Source organism: Ammodytes marinus (genome assembly GCF_949987685.1).
Source record: "Ammodytes marinus genome assembly, chromosome: 10".
NCBI lineage: Eukaryota > Metazoa > Chordata > Actinopteri > Uranoscopiformes > Ammodytidae > Ammodytes > Ammodytes marinus.
Window position 1 is genome coordinate 12,884,771 of NC_137214.1, and position 27,065 is coordinate 12,911,835.

General features: G+C 40.9%; 1 protein-coding gene across 2 annotated transcripts in view; it reads right to left on the minus strand.

Moving 5' to 3' along the window:
* pcdh11 (protocadherin 11) overlaps positions 1 to 25,734 on the minus strand; it is a gene marked incomplete at both ends in the record, with an annotated part of 125,745 nt that extends 100,011 nt beyond the window's left edge. For both annotated transcript variants that reach the window (XM_080035984.1, XM_080035983.1), the window contains 2 exons: positions 16,890 to 19,397; positions 25,195 to 25,734. In XM_080035984.1, the coding sequence (XP_079892110.1) occupies positions 16,890 to 19,397; positions 25,195 to 25,734 (3,048 nt within the window). The remainder of the gene's footprint in view (positions 1 to 16,889; positions 19,398 to 25,194) is intronic.
* Positions 25,735 to 27,065: the final 1,331 nt, after the last annotated feature.

The window sequence follows — 27,065 nt, forward strand, 5'->3', positions numbered from 1 at the left end:
GAGGGATTATCCCAGCTACACAATGTTTTCTGTTCAGCCCCATTGTATGCCTCTTTAAGCACAATTGATAAATTAGTTATTTATATTGTGGAGGGATGTGAGCAAAACACTGGATTTTCTTTTGATTTCTCTGGTTTATGAAGCGTCATGAACGCCGGGCTTTTGTGCGTTTTGGCAGTGCCATATTCCACTGGGTAGACATTCACAAATCTGTATATGATTACCAATTGGAGAGGGGAAAACATTAGCGTGCTAGGTTAATTAAGGAACCTTGACAAATTGGTTTTCAAAGTAAAGAAACTTCAGCTGCGTTTCAAGCTAAGGAAAAGGGCACCGAGCCATCAGGAGTTAGACAATACCAGGCAGTTAAGATGCTGTGCAAGGCTAATTTCGCTTCGCCTGCCAACTCAATTGAGGTCCAAATCAGTCTTAAATGAATTACACATGGGATCAGATATCCCTCTGTGGGAACCCCTCTGCTTTTAATTTAAAGGTAAACCAATAGCTTCATTTATTTATAATTAGAAAAAAAACATAATATCCTGCTTTAAAACAGTATCCTGCTCTCTACTTTCTACTGGCAGCTCACTCTTCAATAGTTCATGAATTTTAATTCATTCCGGCGGTTAGGGCCAATCTCCCAGTTGTATGAAGCGACATAGAGTTTTAGTCAAATTGAATTACCCTCTCTGTGTTTCACTGATCTCACCCCCTGCCGTCCTCATTTCCCTCCTCCTCCACCCTTCCTTTTCTCTTTCCTTTCATTTTACCCTTCCTCTATCTACTTCCTTATTTTACCCATCCCTTACATTTTCCTTATTTCTTCTGAGACTCCCTCTAGACAGCAGTAAGTTGTATGTCTGTGTTTTAACTCTGGTTGCCCCCTAGCACATGTAAATGACTTTGCTACTTGATGTTTTGAAAAGAAAAGATGAAGAAAAAAAAATCCCTAAGTGCCAAATCAAACAGATAAGAGCCAGGAATGTTCGCTTTGTGTCTTGACATGCGCTGTCTTTTATGATTTCCTTTTAAACCAGTCAAGGACAGTTAATTTTGGAAGGCATGCTAATCCTGAATTTGAAGGATACATTTATGGGTTTCCATATCTGTGACATACCGTCTTATTTATGTAAAATCCTATAGAAGGAAAACAGACGTTGCTATAACTTTAACACTAAACCGACCTGATGCGTACTGGTTGGTCCTTGCGTTATCACCCAGCCACATATGTGTTACCCTGCCCCCTGCAAATAGTTTACACAGTGATCATACATACATACATAAGCAACCGGCCTCTGTATAATACAAAATAAAAAAATCTACGGAGCAAATATCTCACATGCCAGGAAATTGATGTCTCTGTGAGTTTGAGGCTGTGTGGCCATGTGACCCGCATTACATCAAGTCATTCGAATGACCTCCAAGGTTTTATCTCCAAAACCCAAAAACATGGCAGTATTACCACCTCCTCCTTGCCAGAAATAAAAATCTGACTTTGCAAAGATGCAGTCCCGCTGAATATGCAAGTTCACATTCTCAAGGTCAAAAGTTGCAGCTATAATACAGGAGATAATAATGTTACAATAAATTATGGGAATACATCTCTTACACGGTTCCAGCCGAATAAATCTACGGTTGAAAAAAAATCCTCACTGATAAAAGTCGGCAAGGCAACCTAGCAGCTGCAACCTTTTGTGAGATTTTGAAAGAGCAAATTTTGAACAAAAGGGACACGATTGAGTAGGCGTTAAGGTTAAAGGCACAATGAGAATGAGATTAACATTTAGACTATGAAATCTAGAAGGTTGAGAGGTCCGAGTCTGTCTTGGGATCCCTCTTCATAATCTGTTTTTAACTTTTGGTGTGGAGCACTCTGTCCTTCTCTGACCTGGATCATCAGCACTAAACCCATTAGAAAGAGAACACCATATGACAAATGCCCCATGATCATGCTGAGTATTCATCTGCTGCATGTGTCTGTGTGACAAAGCACTTCCTGCCGGCAGGGAGGGTCATCTTACAGGGTTTCCATACATGGATGTGACCAACGGATACGTCCTGCACATAACTCACAATCAACTCTCTGTTGATTTCACTGACAAAGTCCATCTTCTATTGATGTAAAAAAGAAAAGAATGAACGTTCATAGACACATCCATCCAGAGAATCCCACAAAGCCTTAATTGACATTGTCTGGAGGGAGACACTGGCCTCCATTTCTTCCCAGCGTGTGTCTAAGCCCCGAAACTGTACATTGACAAGTACAACTCCATAGACAACTCCATAAACTTAACCAGCGAGACTGGACACCCCTAGCAATCGCTTTGTTGTGTCTAAAAATAGTAGTTCCCAACGGTCTCTCTTAGGAAAAAAAAGCAGAGGCACATTTTATTCATTTTAATTAATTATTTCCCCCCAAACCCCGCCCGCTCTGATTTACATGCAACCAGAGGGAAGTGCAATTTTTATCTGAGCGTCATGGATATGCTGCATGGAGTGGTGTGCCGATCCCCTGCAGAATAGCAAGACACAAAAAACAAGCCTGAAATCCACTCAGTGCATCCCAGCCCTCAGGAGGTAGACATGATCTCATGTCATTTATGTTCCCCCCGAAGCATTAAGGCATGTATGCATCATGTCAATGAGACCTGGAATGGGAAACTCAGCGTTTTTAGTCGCAATGTTAAATAATGCATCGAGACACAGAATGGAGTTTAATTTCAGACGATTCCAGGATTCAGTGTTGCATCATCTTTTTCTGATGCCTTCAGCCCCATTTTATGTGATGTTTTAGTTTCCCCTATGTGATGCATATCTCTTACTTGTATTTGCAAATTCCCTAAGAAACTATTCGCAAGTATTTATAATTCATCTTATTGCATTGACCCACTGACTTTGCATTGCTGTATATTTCCATTGATGGGGATGGATGCCATTGAACTATGTGTGACCTCAGTGACTCTCAGCTTCCCAGCTAGCATACAGCAAAACTTGACACCTGAGTAGCAGTGTGCTGTTCGCAATTCATCGATTACATGATTTGAGGCCAACTGAAGCGTATAAATATGAGTCTCATGGCTCATATCAGCAAGAGTTGGACGGGTCCCAAAAAATGATAAAGAGTGTAGGAAGAAATATGCTGGGCTATGTGTGGAGTTGAACTTTGATTGATTACCAGAAACGTACAAGACCTTATGTCATGTATAGAAGGAAGAACATGTTTTCTTGCCATTACCCAGCACAATAAGGGCCAAACAAATACAAACAGGTCCCTTTCTCATTGGTGTATTTAATCATCCTGACACTCTCCCCAAACATGTTATATGAATGGCCAATGTTTGCATTGAGGAGGAATCCCACAAAAGACTCCCTCAGGATTTGAAGACATTGGTCGATGTCACCGAGGGGGGTCAAACAAATGTGGTGTGTCTGTGTGACCTTAATCACTTCCAGGTTCACCCAGGCTCAGATTTCACTTGTGTGCCTTATTTCAGGTCACTGCCTCAAAGTCAAAGTAGGGCACAGTCATTATCTGAGGGAGCATAACACAATCATCCACACAATACAATAAGGTCGGCACAATTCACTGAAGTGCTGTCCATTACCTCTGGGCTTGAACACATGTGCTCCATCACAAGAAGTGCCTTTCTATATATGTGTGGTGTGGAGCATAGGTAATATGTGGCAAATGTGTCTGTAATGCATGTGCAATTCTCCTGGATGCTGCTTTCTCTTTTGCCAGAAACAGAGAGTGTAACCCCAATCACAGCAAAACACAGGCAGAGAACAATTGAATTGGAAGTAACAACGAGGATATTTTAGGGTATAGTTTGTATGTATGCAAACAAAAAAAAGGTGATTTCAGACGAATGGGATTCAGATGTTCTGATCCAGCTTCTCTAATCACATTTGGTTGGCTACATTTTTTTGCAAAGGAAGACATTAAACCAAAATGATTGCAGAAGCGGTCGGATTCTTGTCTAATAGGTTTTACTTAGAAGATAGCAGAGAAACAGCACAGCAGAAATGTTACTGTTTTAAATTTTAAAAAAACTACAATGGTATGATAAAAAGGGGGCCTCTCATTGGTTGTGTGAAAAGCACCAATTTCCCACAGAAATCATGGCGCAGCATGACCTGAAGTCATATCATATCATAATGACTGTCGGACCATTCAAGCAACAAAGATCTCCGCAACAAAAAACTGTTAAAATCACATGTAATAATCTGTCTGACTTATCTTTTGGAATGGGTTGCTGCTCTTTTTGAAGACTGCATGCACATCAATTCTTTATGACCATCAGCGAATATCACACGCATTATTGAAGAAGACTCTTTAAAATGTACCCGTTCTATTATCCTTTCAAGTTTCAAGCTCTAGCTCTCCTTCCACTTTATTATGGAATATGATCCCAGGCACTATAACTATATTTTACATTACTAGATGCTGGGTATTAAAAGCAACATGTTATTTGGGTTAAGGTATTAAATAAAGCAGAGCTGCTTCTGATGGAGATGGGGTGATTAGGTCGAAACATGGTTAAAGGCTTGTAGATGTTTGATTTAGTTTGCTTTGGAATAGTTAATACTTTGGTTTGGACACAAAGAGCCAACAGTGTCCTAACACTGCTACAGGTACAATCCCAGGCCATTAGAATGAGCTGCAAAATGTGTGTTACCGCCGTCTGGGATTTGCTTTTTGTGGCTCACCATCTAATATTCTCTGCTAATGGCTCCTAGCATACCTGTTTGCTGATGTGAAACCAGTTTTCACACACATACATCTCAAGCTCATGGCATGCAGTGCATTTATGCTTTTAGGAGGCACTTACATAGCACATAGCTGATGACATGGAAACATGGAATTACTGCATTATCAGGCAAGTATGAAACAAAGATAATGTAATCAGTTATTCACATTTCCCTCAAATGTATTTTTTTTACTCAATCATTCACTTTGAACCCTTGTGCTTGTCACTGGAGGAAACAAGAGCACATAAAGACAATCAGCATGTTATTGTGTATATGTGGATTAATTTTGCACTTTGTGTACATGTTTGAGCGGGTTGCATTTGGGGCCTCTGCTCTGTCTTTTGTGTTTTTGCCCCATATTGAACTTGACAGCTATGTACAATATCCTGTTATAGAACACAACTGCACAGACAACGAAAGGAGGAAAAGCATCACAGCTTGGGTTAAACTGTCCTTCCTTACGTGCAACGTTTCCGCAGATTTCCTACTTATGGCAGGCAAAGCTCTAATTAGTTAATGGGCTAATCTCATTAGACAAATGCTTTTGTTGCAGGTGTCCAGGCCCAGCCGACAAGATTGCCAGAAGCATAAGGTTAGAGAGGTAGGCTTAGGAAACCAATATAAATGACTTACTGGCTGATACAGTCATGCTAACACACTGCATGCGATCAGAGGTACTGCATTGCCACAGTTGATGAAAATACATAATATTGCCTCTTGTAGTAGTTACAGTGAAATGATATATAATCAACTCAGAAATCGAAAGTCTTGACATCTATTGTAATTTCTAATCTGACCAATGCAACCATTTTTTTTCCATATCTTGTTTTACAATGTGAGAGATTGGCCTCTTCTCCCTGTCTGTAGTCAGAAGAGGTCAGCCCACTCTCTGTTTAACCTGTAAGTGTCACAATTACCCCGGAGTAGATTTCCATGTTCCATAGTGCATACTGTATGTGTCATCCCATCGAGGAACAGGCAGCTTCAAACAATACTATTAATGGAGATCTCAATCATGGGATGTCTTCTCAAGGCTGGTAGTGATATGTCCACTGTTTTGGAACAGGGGGTGTTTCAAATGCAGTGATTAGTGCAGTGTCCGGTTAATTTGAACAAGGATGGCAAAGAGACTAATCAGGAATTAAGAGACGGCATCTTCTTTAAATCGCCTGCTTTAGGCATTCGTGAGGGGATACTGTCAGGATGCAAAAAGGCAATTGTCTGCCGTTTCTTGATAATCCCCCCGTAAAAGCCTATAATCTGGCTGAACGTACTTAAAGAGTCAAGCAGCAAAATAAACAACATTGATTATCATCCCACTGTTCTTTCCCCCCCCCCCCCTCTTTCTCTGCATGGTCCACCCCATGCAGAACAAGAGGGGGTTGGAAGGTTTGGGTTGTGCCTTCCCCCGTCAGCGCCATCTGCTTGGGCAAATGTTAAGGCCGGCTAAATACCCCCTGAGTCCTCTGTTCAAACCAGATTATCTGCTATTCTAAGGCGGACGAGCATCTTATCATCTCCCAATCTCTTTCACAAAAGCAAATCAAGAATTCTGTACGAGGATTACCAGGATTAAGGAGGACACAGACATGGCCCTCCTTAGACAATGTCTTAAATTGTTGCTTTTCAGTCTGGGTCCCTCAAGATTTGCAAACATGCAATGACCACCCCCAGTCATAGTAACACTGTTATAAATACTCTAAAACTCTAAACTTTCCTTTCTGGAAAGGTTGATTGGCGACATATGGAACATGGATAGAATGTTTTCACACAATGTATCACGTTAAGCACTGCAGTGTTCTAATGTATTCCTTTTTGACTGTTGGAAACTGCAGTCATTTATTTGAGTCAGTTACAGACCAGACAGGGTCTCAGCCATACAACATTGACAGCATTGTGGTTGAACAATGACCCCCGGAGGGACGTGGCTAGCTTTGAAAACTGAATTTATTAGCCCCAAAACATGATAGATTGCTGGACAGGTTTTCCACCGCATGCTTCAAAGAGGATAAAATGAGTAACAAATTTAAATGCAAACAACCTCTTTGTGGCTGTGGCTTAGTTGCAGGTGTCCACAGAATGCGGATGCCCTGCCAGTGGCCTGGTTGCTCAAATTATAAATCAATTTTGCCTTCCCCTTTCTGTATTTCTGTGTATCCGTGGGGAGTTTTCTGTTAATCTATATGGGCAAAAAGCAAGGTTGAAACCATGTGATTACTTCAAAAAGGGGTGGGGGGTGAGTGAAACAAAGGGGAGTGGTGTCTCATTGAGGAATGCTTGTAAAGTGGGCTTATCCCAAACTTTAACAACTGTAGTAACATATATTCAACTATCCAATCAAGCACTGACAAAGCAGTGGACTTTTCTCTGCCCCGGAATATTTTAGGGAAGACATAGACACACTAACTGCCTGGCAGGCACACTGGCAGGAAACCGTATGCTCCTTGCACACTATGAGCAACCACTGTTTTAGATCACACTTTTAACAAGGAACAAACAATTGTACTAGCAATCGATGTTCTTCAGATCCCCCGCTCCACAGTCACACCTCGTTTAATCAACAGAATTGTTTTCAATGAAAACAATCTCTGGGCTGTGGAGCTACTCAGTGTCTTAGAAAGAACCACTCGGCGGGCTTCCACACTGATTTGATTGTTGCGCACACACAAAGGTAGCTAGACCACGGCAGCTATGGGGGATGATTGAATTATTCAGTTTGGCAGAGATTTGGCAGCAATTGTGTGGAGTGTTGCCCTGAGTGGAGTGCAACAGAAAGACAGCATCTTCTTGTTTCCTGCACCATTGCACAGCACATGCATAAATAGGCTGTGCTTAGAGAGTCAGAATCGCTCCAGGACAACTTCACATCAAAACCCTGAACATGCTTGCTGGTTGGCTAATTGACCTACACCTCCCTACAGACACCCTTAACATTAAAGGATAAATTGGAAGCGTTTATCATATCTATATTTGAGTTATTCATTTAAATTAGATGAATGTGTTTCAGCAAAAGAACAAAACAGCAAAAGGCACGTTTTATATTTCATGTATCTCATTTCCCTACTAAATACACACAGATGTGTCAAGGTGTTATGAAAGCATGAATTGCAGCCAAAATCACCATAATCAAATCCACACTCTGTTAAAGCTATAGTGCGTAACTTATGTTGCCCCCATTAGGAATTCTGAGTAATTACAACAACACTGTCGGCACATCTACATGATGTAAGCCTTCATACACGTTTAGAGAAATGTCATTTAATACCCATCTATGTGCCCAGATTACTCAAAGCACGTCACTTTGAAAAAGTGAGCTGAGACAGCAACTGCAGCAATCTTTATTTTAAACAATCTGTAATCTTGAACTTGTTATTGGATATTGTATGCAGAGGATGATTTTCATCCCAGCGGAGAATGCAAGTGACTTTCAAAATCAAGTGAAGGAGAAAAAAAGTGTTCCGCAATCTCGATAGCTACTTTGCAATGTTATTCACAGGGAAAAAATTGTATGTGTTAAGTTATCTATCAGATGGGAAGGGATAATCGGTCACTGATTGTCCTGACTGAATTCTCAAGGTTGTGGAAAGACACTAAGGCTGTGTTCGAAAAACCCTTCTAATGTCCTCCCTCCTACATTACTCAATATGCATATACTACATACTGTCTACTTAACAATCGATTGTGTATGCAAGGTTCGTCAAAGCGTGTACACTGAAGTATAGAGAAGCAATAAAGAATAAAAAAAAAAAATTAAAAGACGCAATGCATTGTGGGGCGGTTGAGTAGGAAAAGTAACCTATCGATTCATACACACAATCTTCCCGGAAGTAAGTACTCATCCGAGCATTTCTCGCATACACAAACTCGCATACACAACCACAACATACTAAAATTGACATCAAGTCAGACATGTGCACCCCCACCCCCCCCCCATAATGACACACTTAATACATGGTTTCTGACTGATCTAAGAGCTACTGTTATTGTCCAGTGTTGCTCCAGTGCATATGTTATTAAATGCAATCAAACATACTATACATATCGCTGGCTTCCTGGCCTGCTGAAGGTGAAATTGAATACCTCATCCTCATAAATCATGGATTAATATGTCGGCAAAGCAACTGTGGAAACACATCCCTCAGTGACATATTGTAATTCAACCACGGGGAAACCTTTAAGAGACATTTTATGGATGCTAAAAATCAGCAGGAATGCACTCAATGTGAGCTGACCAAAATCACAAGTGCACGCTGAGAGCACTAACAACCGCACATTTCATGTGGGAACAGTGAGGTAACAATAAAATGGACCAAAGACATCCAAAAGACATGTGCTGTTATTAAACCCGACGTGCAATTTGTGCTTCCACTTGATCTTTATTTTCCCTTCCTTCTCTCTCACCTTTGACTTTGCACTCTGCAGCTTAAGAAAAGTCAATTCATCGCCCACTCTGTCTTTATTCACAAATGTTAAGTCTCATTAATACTATAGCATTGATGGTGTTTTTTATTTTATTTTGTTATGTAATGGCTAATTTAAAAACATATAATTACCTTATTATGCATAACATGAACATGATTTATCCAGCTCAAAGAGATAGAACTACCTTGTGATCTACCAAAGCTCTGTGTTTTAGTAAGTAGGAACGAGTCATTTAGCAGGTTTACATTTGTCTATTAATAGAAAGCTGACATTTATGCACTCTCTATACGAGAATCTTCTACTTGAGCGTGCACCATTTTCTCAAATCACCAAGGACACTTCCCCCGAGGGAACTGATTAGCTCTTTCTTAGTTTTAAAATATGAAGTTACTTTGATAAGCAATTAAACATTTGCTGTTGTCTCTACTCTGGCTTTGTTTAATGCCTTTCAAGTCTGTATTTTTGGATCAAATCCGCATAAACACAGCATAACACAATGCTAAAGCGGTGATTATTGAAACCCTCCAGCATCAATCTTCCTCTCAGATGTGTAAAACCCTGTTTGTGCGCTACCGTACATCATAATAGTAGGGTTATCATTATCAAATCATCATTATCAGCTCTCTTGGAGGAGAATAACACACACACACAGACACACACACAGAGTTGTGTTGTTCTAAAAAAAGCTTATTTTCTGCTGTTCTGTGTCTGTGCACTTCAAAGGATGTGCTCCCACCAAATTTCCATAACTTTTTATCTGTAATCTGTTCCTAATGAGCGATGTATATCTAAACCATTTCTTCATTTTCTCTCTGTGAAGTGCTATATTGTTGCAAAATGTAGAAGAAAGGAGATATGGGTTATTATTCTACAGCTGAAATGGGCCAATTAGTAGTGTCCAAACCAACACCGCCAAGCATAGTTCTGCAGGCCACAGCCTGTTTGACATATACTATATGTCACTGGCTAACTGCATGTGAGAAAAACAAATGATTACTCTACAACATGTTTTTCTTTTCCTCATTTTAGTCTAACTGTTCCCATGACACGTATACAGTATAGTGTGCAGAAAACTGAACTGAGTGATGCAGCCTAATATTGAATGCTCAAAAACAATGAATAAGAAGAGTCGTCAAAATATGCAATACAATGCAAAAGACTTTAATAAATTTCAGAAGCGCACACATACATAAACAAAACATTTACAGTTTTCTCCACACTGGCAAATCAAAGTCAAATACAAAGATCATGTAAGGTGCATATTTTACTTCACATTGAATAAAAGTGAGGTCGTCTGTCTACCTTACAGGGACAAAAGCTCTCCCCATGTATGATTTTTTTTTTCTTTTTCCCAAAGATCAGGCAAATCTAATCATTACACAGTGCTAGGATGCTATGTATATTTCATACTGTGGCACCTACGCAGTAGTGAATACATTTGATACCATAATTACATGAATATACCTCCTTCAATAATAACAACCTGCCTCTCAAAGAGGCAACACACATAAAATTAAAAGCTTTAAAATAGACATAGTCTGTCAAACCATGGCATATTGAGAATGGAACTGAATCAAAAAGGCTTCCAGTCCGTGCAGTAATTTCATTTAACTATATATAGTTTCTCATAAGAGGGGAAACAGCCTCTGGTCTGGTCCATCTGTACATTTCCAATTGAATACACAGGCTTTTTAATGTCCATTTTAATTACTCTAGTTCTATGGTTATATGTATGTAGGAGCCTTTTAAGCCTTGCCTATCAAAGCGGTCTTTAGCTTACCAACTAACAGGACTATTGAACAAGAAACTGCTAACCCATCAAGCTGGTTACTGGCTTTAGACTGTAGAAACAGGTCTATTCAGGACGTACTGCACCATAATGATTCTATAGGTGTAGAAACAGTAGAAGCAAAATCATTGTTCTAAACACAATGCCTAAGAAGTAGTACATGCACCATTATCGATTTTCTTTCAAATGTTAACTTATTGCTGTGTTTCATCTGAAGCCTGGATTACCTTTTCATTGTGGTGTTCAATGTTCCTCAGAAAAATTTATTTTGTCAGTGTAAATAAGTGCAATAAGTCAAGGCATTTCTGCTTAAGCCTACCAACTCATATTAAAGACTGCCTGAGGATTATTATTATTATTCTGTGTTTTTTTACCATCTGTATTCATTTAAATGTGGATCTCACAGGTCGGAATTGAAAGCGACATACAAAAGGTTAGGCTTAGTGCTCTTTAAATCTGCCCTACAGAAACAGCTTTTGATTATAACCCCAGCAGTTGATCTCTTGTGATTGTGGCTTAGCTCAAAGTATTAAACTTGTCCTACCATTCCTCCCTGTGTTATAACAACATGGCGATCGGTAGCACAGCTTTAAAGCACTACAAATGTGGTTGTGTTGTGTGGACCCATGCATGTTCCTGTAACATTAGCCACACTCTTCACGAGCAATGCTATCAGTGTCATCAAAAGTGGGACAGAAAGAGGCAAAACTTCACAGAAAAAGGGTACACTGTGATGTGGGCTCAATACTAATAAAAGCCTACGGGTTGTAGACCTTGCAGCATAAATACATTGTACGTCATTAGTTCCATGAGCAAGCCCAGATAAAGCAACGTCAAAAAATACAAAAAAAAGAATAATCAGAAAGTAAGAAAATAAAATGGCCACCAGGCAGTTTTGAAAAACAAGGCAAAGAAATTGGAATCAATAAATATAAACACCATCAACTCTGTGATAGATATACATACATACATATAAACATACTTTACAGATCTACTGACTGTATTTGACACCTATTTTACAGAGTGGGGGCTGAAGGAGTGGGACATTTTTCGAGGAGGGTTTCAGGGTGTACAGTATCATCCTCACTGACACAGTTGGGTAATAGTATAGGACTCAATAAAGCATTTCCAACTTCCAACAGATTCACAGGAGGAGCTTTGTCAAGATTTCAGGCATGAAACACGAAGTCTCTCAAATATTTCTTTCATTTTTTCATTTGTTTGTATGAAGAGGTTGGTTTTGAGGCTGGAGAGACAGTAAAGTACTTGTTTCACCTCTTCAGTTCTCGCCATGCTTCTCTCCTCCCTCTGCCCTCTCTTTCACTCTTTCTCTCTTTTCACTCTATTCCTCTCCTAAAGTAGTGGGAGCTAGAGATTGATTTTAATCCTGTGGGAGCGAGTTGTACCTGTGCCACAGAGTGTGCCATAGTGTGGTGGTTTCAGTGCCGTCTCCTGAAATATAGAGAGACAGACAGATATAGGGAGATTGTAGTTACAATATCATCGAGCTCTGAGCAGCCTAAGCTGTAGCCTTATCAGTGCGATGGCTACGCTGAACACTGAATAAAAAATCTCCGAAGAAAGTAGGAGAAGATAAAAAAAAGCATTCTTCAAGGCACGGCTGGCAATCAAGTCATTATCTTGTCAGGTTTCCTTGAAGAATGCTACAAGTGTGTGCATTTTTCCTGTACTTATCAGAGCATGCAATTTTATCCAATTATCACTCCCAATTTGTCTTTTTGTCTCCCACCACACTAGTGCAGCACTCGTCATTTCCCCCTCAAAAAAAGCCATTTGGATCAATTTAGGCCCCATTCTGTCTTTCGGACCCTTGCCAGTGGGTCCTCTGATATGTACAGAATATAACATTTAGCTGTTACTTTAGAAGGTTAGCGACACATCTGCCAATATCTGAATCAGAAAGAATCTGACAGGATAGTGCTTACATTAGCAAGGCACAGTGAAAAAGATGTGATGAATCAAAATAAAATAGAAATGAATAAATACAATAACATAAAATAAAAGCAGAATGTTGATAAAGTGAAATAATCAGTTGATGGATTTTATACTGGCATCTAAGTTAGCCTTTTAAAATCATGGCCTCTTCCCCTGGCTATTCCCCCACTATGAGTCAGCTCCAGTGCTTTGTCATCAGACCATGGGTGGCTAGTGTGAAAGGCCCACACCTTCACCCACACAAATAAATTACGAAATGCAAAATAAATTGTATTGTAATTGTATGTGTCTCTTGTTACCCGATGCATTTATAATATGATCTTGTTTTAAGATTATACCATAAATTGCATTGTAAATAAGGCAGTATAACAACGTTTATGGCCAAAGTGGCATTTGTAAACCGTAATGTAGGATTATGTGACACTGCACTCAAAAGCAGTTCCTTCTATAGAGAATCATAGGAGGGTAGTTTTGTGAAGTAGTGACCCTATGTGCTCCGTGGCCCCAGAATTATAGGCCAAACAAAAGAATGTATTAGCCTTTTTAGTCCCTGCATGTCCATGGTTATGTCTGTGATCACTCAAGTAGGGTGGTACTCATTTGATCTGCCTCCACTAAAGCACTATACTCTCACAAGAGCTCCTCATCACTGGAGGCAGATTGACCTCTAATATAACAGGGGAGGGGTTAAAAGAAAATGATGAGATGCGTAAAAACTGAAAAGAGAAAGGAGGGGAGGGGAGGAGCTTTGCATTAGCAAATACAGCCCCCGCTGTAAAATGAAGCCATATGGTGGCACAATCTTTAGTCTCTTAAGTATTTTTTTACAAGCTTTACTCTCTATCAGCTACATCTATAAAGTCCCTGGAAACATTTAGGTGACCTTAAACCATAATCGTCTCCTCCTGTGTGCACTCCCCATTGTTATTCCATGGGCGGGCTTTATCATGCTTTTAGGCTGCCTTAGGTGTGTGGGAGGGTTGTGGGACAATGAGACGTCGCTGCAAATGCACTAAAGCACCATCTGTCACTTTGATGAACAAAAAGGAGACACGACAACCTGGCTGTGATCTTTGCCTTTGGACTTCATCTATTCGGTTTTGTCTCAAGAGAGACAATATAGCTGGCTTTGACAGACCAAATGCAGCTGTTGTGGTAACAGCCAAACTTGAAATAGTCTCCAATATTCTCCTTTTTTTAAGCTCCTCAGATAGAAGCAACAACTACAAATCTTGAAGGAGTCCTGTTTTTAATTGTGTTTTCTAATGACTTTGAAAAATATATATTTTTTCCCCCCAAAGCACAACGATGAAATCAAGCATAGAGTCAATTTAATTGGTCTTCAACAAACAGGACAGCTGGTCATCTATTGTGACTTTGCTTTGGATCCTGAGAACGTGACTCATCCAAGGATGGTACGTGGCGTCGCTGATAACCTTAAAAGACGGCTGCCTTTTTTCCTCATCCTTATCAGGCTCATTCGAAACCTAATTACAGTGATTTTAATCATACTGTATTACGAGTGATTAACCCTTTAGTGCATTTAATTAACCTTTGCAGCCACCGATTCTCATCAGGCAAAGCTTCATGCTACTTTTTTTTCCATGACACAGGCTTTAAATAAGCACACTTAAAACTGGTGGGAAATCTAATGTCTAAAGTGGGAGGCATCACTTGTCAATTGCTCAAGGGGACAGAACGTTTTGATGTATTATCATCTTAACATCACTGAGGATATGGTTGGTGAATATAAGCAGTAGGAAAGACGATCCTTTATAAGCTTCAAATTATGGGGGTATGTGGCACCACAATATGAGAATGGTATGCAGATTAAACCTGGCCTCTCTCGGAAAAATAAAGAAAATACACCTTAGAAATAATCGGATACAAACACTGCTGGACAATTTTGGAGGACATTCACTAATCATATATTCATGTATTTTAAATTAATCCCACAATAATACTCCACCCCGATCAGCAACATAAGTGAAAATCTATTTAAATCCTTGATGCATAACATTTGTGATGGATAATAACTAGGAGTTGTAGAACACAGCCTGTATGTTTCTGCATACTTAAGGGCAGACACTACCAGTTGGACAGGAAAATTCATCCTGACAACTCATCAGTGTGTGGTATAAACACATTATGACTTAAATCTTTGGAACCAAGGGCATGGAGTAGGCTAATGTATAAGATACCATGAAAGAGCATAGCATTTAACTAGGGTATTAAATACAAGGTAGATGAAGGGAATGACTATCAGCTATGTGTGGGTGTATTCATAAATTACCACAAGCACAATACTTCATGGGATCAACAGTCATTTACCAAAAATATGCCATGAGGAATTTTGCGCTTGCAAGATTCCAGAAAGATACGTACAGGGAGCGAAAAAGGCAGAAATGAACCAAAGCATTGAAAACTGTGTGAAACATGAAGCTAGATACAAAAAAAAGCAGGCACATTGTAAAATAAAATCAATTATTTATGCAATACCATGAAACTGACCCAGAATTAGATGAATGGCAGTTGTGATAAGAATGATCAAAACAATAACAAAAATGAAAGCCAACGCAACCAAACAACAACCAAAGCCTTGAAAAATCTTAAAATAAACAAAATGTTGAACAAATAAAAATTAAGAAATTAAAACAGTTAAAAGAGCCAGCGAATTCAACTGGATGTTTGACACAGTCAGTTGTGATTTGTTCAAATCTGCTAGTGGTGGCAGGTCAAATATTAACATGTATATAGTCTGTGTTTGAGAGGACATTGTATCCATAATGCATGACAAACTAAGACACATCACAGCCTTTGTTGTGATGTTATTGCCTCTCCTATGTGAGCTAATTTAAAGAATGTGTATCTACATATGCCATTTATAACAATAATTGGGGTCATTAAAGTAGAGCATTTATGGGCTAAATGCAATGTTGGCCTGGCAGGCTTTTTTATGGACTACTGCTCCCTTGGTGTTTAGGTATATTGGTCTCAAGGCTCTGCGTCACCTTGATCCCTGTGACACCCTCCCCCGCCCCAAGCAGTACTCAGCCTTCCCTCCGGCGCTCGGCTCTGACTGTCAGCACAGTGCAAGGCCACCTCTCTTTACCTCTGATTTACATTTATTTCCCTAGCCAGCTTTTATTTATTGGGGCACTTCGCATTTGGCACATATCTCTTAGGGAATCATAAGCCCTTTGCTGTACCTTGGCATTCAAATGAGCTTCTCTCCTACAAAGCTTCATTGGCGCACAGTTAAGACAGCACTTAATATTTTGAGGACGGAAGCCGCAAGAAGTGGGATTATTTATAAAGTTATTTTACCATGTCAAGAGAACATTTTTGTTTTTGATTTTGTTTTGTGCTACTGCCTTCACATTTCTTCCCCAAATGGATATCTAATAAATTGTCACTCTGGCTGCCATAAATATTTTTTCCTTCACCTTTAAACGTGTCAGTCAAATATATAAGGGCACAACATAATCTGCCCTTGACCTCAAAGAGTTCAATCATTTCACCCTCTTCTAGGCTGTTCTTAAGCAGGCTACATTGCCAACAACTACTCACACTAAAGTTTAAAATAGCTAGCCATCCTATTTGTTCCGCTCATTACACAAGCTTTTGAATATGAAATAAACCAAAACAGTCATTATTGTTAATGATAATGCAACTATGATTGCTTCTGAAGGAGGGTACTACAGGCATGTATAACAATCCATACAGTGAAATGTTTGCTGTATTAATTGTGGCACATATTGTTTTATTCTTTCATTTCATTGCAAGTCTTGAGCACACAGATGTTCTAAGTGCAAATGACATTCATGTAGACGTGGTCATGGTCTGTGTGGGAAAATCCCCTGGCTCCATGCTGCCACCCTCCCCGTTCCCCATCATCTACCATGGGGCAGCCAGGGGACTGTGAGTGGGGACTAATGTGGGTGGGTTTAAAAAGGAAGTCATGAATTACCTGTCGGGTGGTGATTTGCCCTGCAGTCTTGAATCCCCCCTGACAGCTGCACTCTGAGACACTGTACGGGTCGGAGCTAGTCGATGAGCACTTGGAGAGCGAGTCACAGCCCACCACAAACGTGTTGTCCAAGGGGAGCTCCTGGATCACATGGTGTTTCTTTGGGGCCACTGGAGTCTCTGGTTTGATTTGAAATGTAGGCTGGGGCGACGCCGACTTGTAATGCTTGGCTAAATCTGGGCTGTCGGGTTTGAAGGTGGTAGGCGTGGTTGCCCAGTTGTACTTCCCCATGGTTTGCTCCTCTAGCTCCACAGGGAGATCCAGCGTACCATTAACATGCTCATGGGAGGGGTCATCAGGCTTTGATTCATCTATGGTCACAAAGTTCAGGAGGAGGCTCTTGGGGGATCGCTTCTTTCTCTTCTTTTTCTTCTTGATCTGACGGTTATCTTGGTTTGGTGACACCCACTCACCACTCTGCTTGCCCTTCTGCACTACTTTGTGTCTGGGTGTTTGCCGACATCGGACCAAGGCAGTCACAAATATCACCAAGATGACAGTCATGGTACCTGCAATGATCGCTATGACAACAATCACATATCCGTTGGCTTGAGGTGTCACCTCGCTGTCCCCTATGTTACGGTCCAAGGGTGTCTCAATACTTTTTCTTAGCTGCTCCTGGATAAAGGTAGCATTTGACACAGTGTCATTGACAAACAAGTGAATAAGTGCGATAGCTTGTAGTGACTCAGGCTGTCCTAGATCTTTGACCTTGACTACCAGCCTATGCAGCCCCTGATCAGCTGCCACTATTTTCTCCTGCAGTGTTATGTTACCCGTTGTTTTGTCGATGGCAAAGAGACCTCGAGGAGAGACCCTAGATGTGATGATGATGCTGCTGATAATACTGTACTGCAGCTCAGCATTCATACCTGTGTCATTGTCAATGGCAAACACCCTGGTGACCACAGCGCCAGGGGTGACGGTGGTTCGCACTAGGTCATATGAGTAATTGGAGGATGGGATGACGAACACAGGGCGATTGTCATTCACATCGACTACGTTGATTGTGACCTTGGCGTAGGAGGAGCTTGGAGGTTGCCCTCCATCGACTGCCTTGACCATAAATGTGTAAGAGCTTTGCTGCTCCCTGTCAAAGGTGATATTGGGTTTGATCACACCAGTTTGGGGGTCGATTATGAAATTGTCTTTCCCATTCAAAATGGACAGTGCTATAACAGCATTATCGCCCGCATCTGCATCTGTCACTGTGATTAAGCCCACAGTTCCATAGAGAGGCAAGTTCTCAGGCACATAGAAGTTGTACTCTGGGTGTGTGAAAGCTGGGCTGTTGTCATTAAGGTCCTGGACAATTAGCCTGACTGTGACATTGCTCTGCAGGGACACGGAGCCATTGTCCCTCGCTATGACAGTGAATGAGTACCTCTCCTGCTTCTCTCTGTCCAGTCGTTTGCCAACCGAGAGGATCCCTGACCGTCTGTCTATGTTAAACCCATCAGGTGCATCAAGGCCAAGAGTATAAATAATTTCAGCATTATGTCCGCTGTCTGCATCAGTGGCACTGATTTTTATTAACTGTGTAGAGGGGTCATTGTTCTCCGGTATGGAAAGTTGGATTTCCGGCTGGGGGAAGATCGGTGCATTGTCGTTTTCATCCTTGATTTTAATTAAAACCATAGCTGAAGTGTTCAAAGGAGGCGTCCCCCTATCCGAGGCCACTATCTTAATTGCATATTCTCGAGTCGTCTCATAATCTAGTGGGGCAGCTGTCTCTAGTAGGAATTGATCATTAAAGACAGGCTTCAACCGAAAAGGAACATCATGGTCGGTGTAGCAAGCTACTTTGCCGTAAAGATCTGCATCCTTGTCAGTAACAGTAATGAGGGCTATTTTGGTGTTGAGTGGTGCATTCTCAGACAGAAGGACAGTGCCGTTAACCAAGTTGATAATGTAGCGCGTGTCAATGGTGGGAACATTGTCATTAACATCCGTCACATTAACAATCACTGTGGCTCTGGAGGGGGTGGAGCTGCCATCGCTAGCAAGGACGATGAGTTTATGAACAGGAGTTACCTCCCGATCCAGCTGCTGTTTTACAGTGATCAGACCTGTAGAGCTGTCGATGGAAAAGTGACGTCTGGTTGAGGCAGAAATCTGGTTGCTGAAGGAGAAGTGGATTTGTGCGTTGGAACCCAGGTCGGCGTCGCTGGCATGAAGCTGAGCAACCGATGTCCCCATGGGAGCATTCTCTGGTACCATGACCTCCAGCTCGCTGTCCTTGAAGATGGGACGATTGTCATTGACGTCAGAGATTGTGACCTGTAGAATGGCAGTACTGGACTTGGGAGGGTTTCCACCATCCTCCACCTTTATCTTCATAACAAAGGTATCCTTCTGTTCACGATCCAGGTTCTGCTGAACGATCAGCTGCGGCCACTTGTCACCTTCCGGAGTCTCAATGATGTCTAAGCCAAACTCGCTGACACTCTGCAAAAAAACAAAACAGCATTTTGAGTTACATTTATTCTTTTTAGTACTCATAATAGTTTAGATTGTATCCACAAATGTTTTGATTGTTTCTTCTCATGTTATTTAAGGGTCTGCGATTTAAGGGTGCCGCATGTTTTTCAGATTGTAAAGACATGACTAACTAGTAATACCCTGAGTAAAAATATTTTTTTAACTTCTTAAGATCAGGCTTTTAGCAGTGATAAATGTCAAGAGCTAATTACATGGCCTTGGCTATTCTAAAACAAGTCAGCTGGTTCTTGGTTCTGCTCTGCTGATCTCAGTTGGGTACAAGTTAAATCAAAAGCCTTTTTCTAACAACTAATCATCAGCTCGCTTTTCAAAGTGTTACCAACTTCTTTCATGCATTATTTTCAGTTCATCCCCTAGAAACATAGCAACTGTCACTTTATTAATCCTTTTTTGTGACCAATCATTGCAGTGAATCGAGTTTGTCTACTCCAAACCCTCCCCCCTAGGAACTTCTTCTTGAGATTCATTTACATATTTAGCCTCTTCATCAGATTTATTTTGGCGTCACTAACATTTGATTTACTGTATCCTATGTAAAGTTAGAATAGAGCAGGTGGATTTCAAATTCATACTCTAAATGGGGCCAGGCAGCTGGGAATGGAGAAACAACAATAACCTAGGCAAAAGTAAAGCTGGAGAAAAACTGAAAACAATTGCATAGGGTAATCCTCATTAGAAACCAATGTGACTGGCAGTAGCTGTTAAGAGTCCTTCCACCGCAAACACTTGCATTTATATTTGCAATTTCAGAGGGGGTATGGTGTGGATCCATTTATGTTTTCAAATTAGAAGAGAGGAAATAAAGGAGGACAAGACCGGGAGAGAGAGAGACAAGTGACAAAAAAGGAGAAAAAGAGAGAGTAGGGGGAGGAAATAGACGAAGATCAGGCCCATGAATGAGCTGCATGCACATTATAAAACAAAGAAGCCCTTTGAAGCTCTTTCAGTCAGAAGCAGTTTCGTGGTGAAACAAGAAAAAACATTCTCTTTATAGAGATAAGCTCCATGCTGCACACAATGTTGGAAGAGATTACTCTGTCTAGGCACAGCTATCAAATGAGATTAAGATACATGCATTCTTTTCATTCAAGGAAGGACCATTTCAACTAAATTGTGAGTACAAGAGTCCTTGTAAGGTATAAAAACTAGAGTCCTAGTGCCAGCACAGCGTTGTAGCCGACATGAGGAAACGTGCAGCTGCAGCATGTAAATTATTGTGTACTCTGAAAAACTGCTTGCCGAGGGAGTGTTGTCAACATGTCAGTGATTGACAGAACTACTTAAACCAGCCAATGCTGCAGCAATGATCTTCCAGACCTTATTTTGTGATCCTTCTGGCAAGTCATATATGGTGCAGCAGGCAAGACATATAAAAGTATATGTGGAGATAAATAGATACAGCCTCATGGATGAACTGTCCAGAATCTGTATGCACATAACGGAGCTATTTCTGTCATGACTGAAAGAACCAAGACAGCATTCTGGGGCCTATATTGCTAAGCACTATTCCATCCGCAGATTCCGCACAAAGCTCCTCAATCCTCACTTGTTTGAATAGTTCACACATTCGGCACAGTAGCCTAGTATCTGCTCACTGATATTTGGCAAACCCTGATGTTAATAGTAGGCGGCTGAGTTAGGATGTGTCAGAGGGAATGCTACACGATGATTTATGAGCCAGCATTTCCTCTTTACTTTTGTCTTGGATTCACCCAATTTTACAACTGACAAGACAGCACTCAGCGCATTTCAATAAGTTGAAGAGAGCTATCTCCCAGGCTGCTGTGTGTCTTCCTGAATACAAAATTAGTCTGGTGGATTGTGATAAGATCTAGGGCAGTCTAAGAAAAGGCCAAATACTAGCATGAATCACTCACTGGAAAGCCTAAGGCTGAGCAGGAGAGACGAAGCTGTCTAAACGGCTAAGTGTGCACATTATACCATGCCTCGCTCTTTCACCGCACATATACCAAGCAGGTACACATCATCTTGAACCTCGATGGATTGTCGTTATTTCCAATATTACAGAGCCACAGGTTTCTGCAGTGAAGAGAGAGGGATCAGGGCAGTGTACACGTGGGATGTGTGTGGTACACAATCTAATTAAGAGTCGGCTAATTTAAATGAAAATGACTGAGGGACACTGACAGAAGCAGAGATGGCTGATGATGAGGGAAGGATGACTGTGAACCCTGTTTCTACAGACAGCACAGTAGATTATCAGTGGATGCATATTTCAGTCAAGTTGATGACCTTATTAAAACTAAGAGGAGACTGAAATTGGGCTGTGAATATATCAGGAAGACTCTGGTCACGGTGATGCCCATGGATCGGGCTAACTGGGGAGGGCTATTCATCACAGGCTATAGCACCTCTTTATATTGCTGATAGAACCTCTCTCTCTCTCTCTCTCTCTCGTGTGCTTTCTCTCTCTCTCTGTCTTTCATTCCTCCCTTCTTTCTTTCTCCATATCCCTCATCCATGTTTGCCCCTGGCCATGATCTCATGCATATAATTAAGACAAAGGAATCTGGGAATTGTTTCTCTCTTCTTGTCAACCCCCAGCAGAGAATAATGTGTCAAAATAGGATGCCAAGGAAAACTACAATGGCTTGACACTCTGCCTAACTGTTATAGGCAGCATCAATTTGAAACAGTTCATGAATACATTATCCAGCTTAAGACTTGGAGTACCAGTAAAAAGCACACACCATCCAATGTAAAATATTATACTGTATGTATATTTGTATATTTCAGATAGACATGTAACAACCAAGTGGATCGTTTAATACCCCAGGAAAAATCTAGGTAGGTGGCAAAAGATCTAATCTAGGAGAGCTCCAAATTGCCCAACCAAAATACATCCGCTTCATCATCCAGTTTGTCAGTGAAGGCAAAGCCCAGCCAGCAGCAGAACATTGGTCTACATGAAATGACGTGAACAAGATGCCCACCTTTAATGTGTCTGAAGATGCTGACATAGATGCAACCTGGATTAATGTTGTGTGTGATGCTGCAAAATCATACATCCCTGGAAAAAGAAAAAAGGACCAATGTTTGTGAACAACCAAAATCCAGAGCGGAATCTTGGGAAAAATCTCTTTTATTTTAGCCTGTTTCTGTGTTGGCTTCTAAATTATCCTGTGGGCTTCCCTGTGAATATGTAAAGGGATTCAAATCTGCTTTCTTCGGAGATCCTCCTCCATCCATGCATGTGATTGCTTTCTCTGACCTTGACCATTTCTTAGGACGCCTTCTCTGCAGTTCAGGTGACGTAACATCACTGCACAGAACTGGTGGGGGAGTTCACTTAAAGTGTGATTACCCACCATTATGTGTGCTGCCAGAGCGCTGTATGTAGGATGTAATGGTTCTGTGTCCCTCTAAGCTTTGGAAGAAGGACAAAGTTGTACAAAAAGAGGCTCCCTTGTTTCTTTCATTTGTTCTTGATGTTGACATACTACATGTGGAGTGGTGGATCATTGAGTGTGGCTCACTGTGCTTCACAATTGTAGCAATTTCAGCACAGTGCCTTGTACAGCACAGGAGAACTGGGCAAACTATCCTTCTGAGGGAGCTTCTGAGACAAATCTCACAGGACCATACAGAGATAGTCCAAGGGTGGCTTAGCGGCCAAGAGCTATTCTAGGAAATGCTTGCACATTCCTTCCCCACTAAACCCTTGGCTCTCTACTGCACTTCTGAAATAAAAGCTATCAAAGGTTGAACATGTTTCTGGCTCATTTAATGCATCCCTGTGTTATACTCATAAGGAGCCTCAAATGCAGGGAAATTAATCTAGAGTACAATAAGAATATAATGAGCAGAACTTAATCATGGACGCAGAGCCGAGGAGCTGCTCTAAGAAGAATTTCCTGCACAAGATAATACAACCACAGTCTAGACAAGGGTTTTATAGAAAGCTTTAGATTGGTAAAAGGGCAACAACAACACAATACAATTATTGCAGATGATCATCATAGTGAGAAGGACATTTGGTTGGTGATTTTCCAGGAATAAACAATTCAGGACATTGCACTGGAGAGGCCTTGGCAGTGGGATTCTTTAAAAATGCAAATTGGTATGCAAGGCAGATACGGACAACTACTATGCTGTCCATTCCCACCCAGTGTTTAAACTTAGTCTGAGACTCGAAGATGGACTTGTCATTTCTGTCTCTCACCATGGCCTCAAATCCAGAAACCTTTTATTTACTTATTATGTATAGGGTTTCCTCTAGAGTGCTTGCATTCCCCTCAATAATTACTCTTTATTTGTAAGAGCTCATGTCATCTCCAATATTATTCAATCCAAAAAGTGCAGAGTGTTGTGCATACTTTAAATGAAGAATATGCACAATATTATCCTACATGTATGCATCTAGGGCTGACTCCATTAGGCAACCGAGAATGTTACACCAAAGTTTAATAAAAAAAGCAGCAATTATATGATAAAAAAACCTTTCCTAGTGCTGCATGAGACATCCATTAACATAATACAGTACATTCTCACTCGCTTGAATTTACTGTGTTCAGCACAAGTAACCTGTTGCTGGAAATTGGACATGTGGTATATGCAGAGTGTGCACTTTCGACTGCGTGTTCCCTGATATTACTGAACATGGTGAAAACTACACCTTCTTTACAGCCTTCTCTAGTAATGAAATAAAGCATATGGACATATTAATGGCTGGCATAAAACACTGTGAGCTCCATGACGTATTCCACTTCATGAAAAAGTAGGTCATATTTTCAACAAGTCAAAATGAATTTCCTATATGGATATATGCTTGAGCACTGCAGCTCTGTAGCAATATTGCAGGTTTACAGGGGAAGCAATTATATGGAATCTGAATCATATTAGATAAAAACCATAAGGGATGAACATTTCATAACGACTGACTGATTAAAAAGAATCACCTGATCAGCCCTGATATAGTTTTTCACATTCATCAGAAATATGCGTGCAGCCTAATATTCTGCTTGCATCGGAGCAATTCCATCCTATGGGTTATTTGAAAATACAAATGACTTAATACATTCCATCCCATTTTGTCTCTTTGTAATTGCTCCTCCAAGAAATATTGCTACAGTCGTATATGGTTTATCAAATGCAGGCATATAATTGTTATGCACTTGGATTCACAAAAAGCCTATTTATTTTACAAAAAGCTATTTATTCCATTAAGTCCATAAGGCTAAGCACTAACTTCAAGACTGCCCCTGTATCAGGCTTGTATCTTCCCCTATCAGTGTCTTTCACTCATTCACTATTTAACTAAATTATTATACAAGCTTTTAGTCTACATAAGATTGCAGACATACATTAATAGACTTGATCAACCTCAGTTTTAATGGAGTGGATCAGGGTTTAGAAATCAATGGTCTAGAATTGTAACTTAGTCCCTTAAGGTTAATTTTTAACATAAGTTTCACTTCTCAAGAAGCTAATGACATACTCTACATTGAACTAGAGTTAAAGCCCAATAGTTTAAACCAGAGACATTTTCAGTTATTGTAAATGTTCTTCCAAAGAGTTAGTTTATACATTAACACTGTTCAGTATATTGTAAACACTATGGTAAGTAACCATAGTAAATGCCCTATGTGTTTACCCCATCTGAAAAGGTACTTATTGTTTCAAAATAAAAATGAGAGAGGCCACTCTGATACATAAAAACACATACAGTACCTATTAATTTGCATTTGATGTGTTATAGAGATAAAACAGGAGTGAGTCTCACCTTGACCAGTTCATAATGTTGGATGCCATTGATCCCTACATCAGGGTCAAATGCCGAGGGCACCGGGTATCGGGTGTTGATGGCTGTGTTCTCTGGGATTGAGATGTTTATGACTGTGGACTGGAAAAGGGGAGCGTTGTCGTTTACATCCTCGATCAGGAAGCGGATCTTGACCAATCGGAAGATCTCGTCGGGCAGCACGGCCACCTCAATCTCGTAGTAGCAGCGTTTCTCGGCAAAGACCCCCGCGCACAACTTCTCCCGGTCAATCCTGTGGTTGGTGGTAAAGATCTCCCCCGTGCTGGCCTCCACCCGCACCAAAGGCACGTCACCTGTCTTGTACACAGGCTTGAACTGCAGGGGCGACGACAGCCTGATGCTGGGGTCCAGGTTGAGGTCCAGGTCCTTGCGCAGGTTCCCTATGCGGACGTTCTCCGGCTGCTCCTCCTTCACTGTGTAGTCCCTCTCCTGGGCCAAGCATAGCAAGACCACACAGGTGAGCAAGACCACCAGTCCATATGCCTGACTTGCTAAGTCCATACTCAAGAGTGGGTGGGAGCTTCACTTCTTACGGCAGCAATTCTGCCACAAGATAAGCAAGGAGCGAGAGAGAGAGAGAGAAAAAAGGGAGAGGGGAAGACAGAACACACCATATCAAAATTAGATGACACTCAAGTTTGCTGTAATTAGTACCATTTTCCCTCAGATAGAGTTTTCAACTTGACCTATTCATCCCCAACTAGTTATGAGCCCACATTCTTCCCCTGTCTTTGAAAGCAAATTAACATCAGTTTTACACAATTAACCTTTGATGACATCCATTGAGCCAGCGGACACATAAAGGTTATTAGTTCACACATTCCATCTATCCATTTCATTGCCGTAATGAACCGTTTCATTATCTCATTGAGAAAAAAAATGGTAGGGTTCACTGTTGCGATAAAACATTTTGCTATAAAAGCTTGTTTACAAACTGTTAATGAAAATAAAATGGGACACATAGACACACTTAATTTGTATACTGTATGAGCCAATGTGGTGCAGGGGTTTCTTCATAAACTGTACCTCACATACAAACTTCAGATGATTTTGGAAGCACTAGAATAAAGCCTTAAACAGTGGTGGTTCCATGCATACACACACACACATTAGTAGTACCGTTTGACAGGAGCTTTTAGTGGACAACCTCATTTGCTCTGAATGTAAACAACTGAACTCTCAAATGTGTTGTGAGTGCCCATGTGTGTAAACATACACAGTGTGATAAGAGCACTGTTTAGAGGAACTTCGGTGGACACAGGCAACAATGTGAAATAATTCAATGTGGAAGCCTGGGCCATGCGGGGGAGGGGAGGCTGACACGCTCTACCCACTGTGCCACAAGTGCAGCCCCCCCAAATACTGTTTTAAATGTATAGGCTATTTATAAAACCATAACAGAAAATGCATTGCAGATGGGTTTATCAATGCTGAATCCTATTGTAGGGGCCAAAATACATTTGGTCTATTTGTTTATTGTTAATTTTGAAAAGTCACGCACACTGTTTTGGTTTATGTCACTTCCTTTTGATTGACACATGTGGGTGTGGTTTAATCTATATACCTGGGCACTTGTGGCGGGCGGGAGTTAGGAGACAAAGGGGGTTAGTGGCGCACCTGCTATTTTCTGTTTACCGTCAAACTAGCGTCAATTACAACAGTTTATCTTTTCTTTATTTGTTTTCAATACCCTCGTCATGTTTTCATTCATCCGTTATCATTCTGCCTTCATTTATTACATTTTCAAACTATACTCATCACCGGACTTAGTAGCCTAATTGAATGACGTGTAAATGCCTGGAGCCCACTTAAGCCTCTTAGCGGCCTTTATT